Source organism: Papilio polytes, unplaced genomic scaffold, assembly GCF_000836215.1.
Source record: "Papilio polytes unplaced genomic scaffold, Ppol_1.0 DF823901.1, whole genome shotgun sequence".
In the NCBI taxonomy this organism is placed as follows: Eukaryota; Metazoa; Arthropoda; class Insecta; order Lepidoptera; family Papilionidae; genus Papilio; species Papilio polytes.
The window spans coordinates 1,147,707-1,149,862 of NW_013525303.1; the positions used below are offsets into that span (position 1 = coordinate 1,147,707).

Genomic DNA, 2,156 nt, shown 5'->3' on the forward strand with positions numbered 1-2,156 from the left:
CCTGTTTTCTGTGTAGTCGTGGTATTACACCGGGCGAGCCGGTCCTACAGTGCTAAGATATTAACGCGGGCACTACCACTCCAATGTATGGATGTACTATAAAGAGGAATTATTAGTATTTTTGTATGTATTGAAATAACTCAAAAACTACTGGGCCAATTTTAAAACTTCTTTCACCGTTAGAAAGGTACATCTCTAACATAGACTATATATTTTAATTTTACGCGGGTGAAGTCGCGGGCAACAGCTATCTATAATAAATGATATTAACTGTAAAATATATGTTTTTAAGTGATAAACGATTTATTTACTTTTGTATAATTCCAGGACGAGATGTGGGAGAAGAAATGTCAGAAGATATTCCAATTCTGTCACCAGACAATCAGCATGCTGGTGAAAGTGGAATTAGCTGAGTTGCCGTTAAGGTACTATACTTTCAAACTTTCGGACACGACTCTAAACACGGATTTAAAAAAATCTTAACCAATACTATTATAATAAACCATAAACACACACTTCTTTGTTGCCTAAGATGTCAGCAATTACACCATATTTTTGAACAATTCTTTCTTTAATAAAAATCCCTACACTTACGTCACGCTTTAGGCTATATATTTGCACACCATTAAACTTAGGGGGTACATATTTTGGATAAAAATCCTAATGAGGGAAAGAGACCATAAGTTGCTGCCAACATCAAGAAAGAAAGATTGCTAAAGTTTGTAATGTCATGTCATTTTGACATTTGCTATTGACAATTTGACACATATAAACAATAAAATAATTTCATGCTGATGAAAACGCACGGGAACAGCTAGTATCCTATATGTTTCTTCAGACTATGCACATCTGTGACAAATTTCATCGATTACAATGTTCGTAAGATACGGGTTTCTTATCAAGATTGGGTTGTTTTAGAAAAAACCCGTATCTTACGAACATTATAATTATAAAAACTTGACAGTTTAAAGTTATAAATTTCATCAAGATTCGAGTTTAAGCTACAATTTACAAACATCCATCTAAACATTCGCATCTATAATATTAGTAATTATTCCTTTATTTACTTATTTAGATAGCTGTTGCTCCCGACTTCACCCGCGTGAAATTAAAATATAAAGTAAAAAAATAAAGTAAAAGATGTACCTTTCTAACGGTGAAAGAATTTTTAAAATCGACCCAGTAGTTTTTGAGTTATTTCAATACATACAAAAATACAAATTATTCCTCTTTATAATATTAGTATAGAAAAATAAATAATCTATACTAATGTTATAAAGAGGAAAGATTTGTATTTTTGTATGTATTCGATTCACATAAAACTACTGGGTTGATTTCTGCCATTAAAAAGGTAATTTGTCTATGAGTAACATAGGCTATATTTTTTATTATTTCTTAATTTCACGCAAGCGAAGTCGCGAGCAATCTACACTGATATTATAAAGAGGAAAGATTTGTAGTTTTAGATTTTTGTATGTATGAAATAACTCAAAAACTACTGGGTTTATTTTAAAAATTCTTAACCATCAAAAATAGCTTTTTTTCAGCTTTATTGCTGAGTAACATAGGCTTTATTTTTTAATTTTATTTGGATGTAGTCGTGAGCAACAGCTAGTTGGTAATGAAATTATATTTTCAGGTTATATCTTCAAGGTGCTTTAGCTGTGAGCGAGGCTGCGTTTTCAGGACATGAAACTATCGCTTATGAGTTTCTTTCACAAGCATTCTCATTGTATGAAGACGAGGTCTCCGACAGTAAAGCACAACTTGCAGCTATCACACTTATTATAGCTACGTTTGAACAGATTAACTGCTTCGGTAAGTACTCAGAGTCTGATACTAAGGGATTAAAATACACATATTTAACTATTCAACATCACCAGCTCACTACATGTCTCCGTTGAGGGGCTCGCTGCCTACCTATGTTAGGATAACTAGGATATAGTCAAACATTGCTCTGCGACTTGACTTCACACATATTCACTTTGTTGAATGTTCACTTCACGCCGGAGGCCTAATTTAAGTCCCTTTCTCTTTACCACCCTTCTCTTATAAGGAGAGGTTGAGAAGAGGAAGTGGATTTGACGGTGGAGGAGATGCATAGGAAGGGGAAATAACCTCTTTATGTGCGTCTCCTCCTCCGTCGTATAAGGGTA

The 2,156-nt window shown here is 33.7% G+C and overlaps 1 protein-coding gene across 1 annotated transcript in view; it reads left to right on the forward strand.

Moving 5' to 3' along the window:
• LOC106102839 (vacuolar protein sorting-associated protein 35) overlaps nt 1-2,156 on the forward strand; it is a 16,035-nt gene that overhangs the window by 10,563 nt on the left and 3,316 nt on the right. Inside the window, 2 exon segments of the mRNA XM_013282433.1 lie at nt 263-425; nt 1,640-1,818. Of these exon segments, the coding sequence (XP_013137887.1) occupies nt 263-425; nt 1,640-1,818 (342 nt within the window).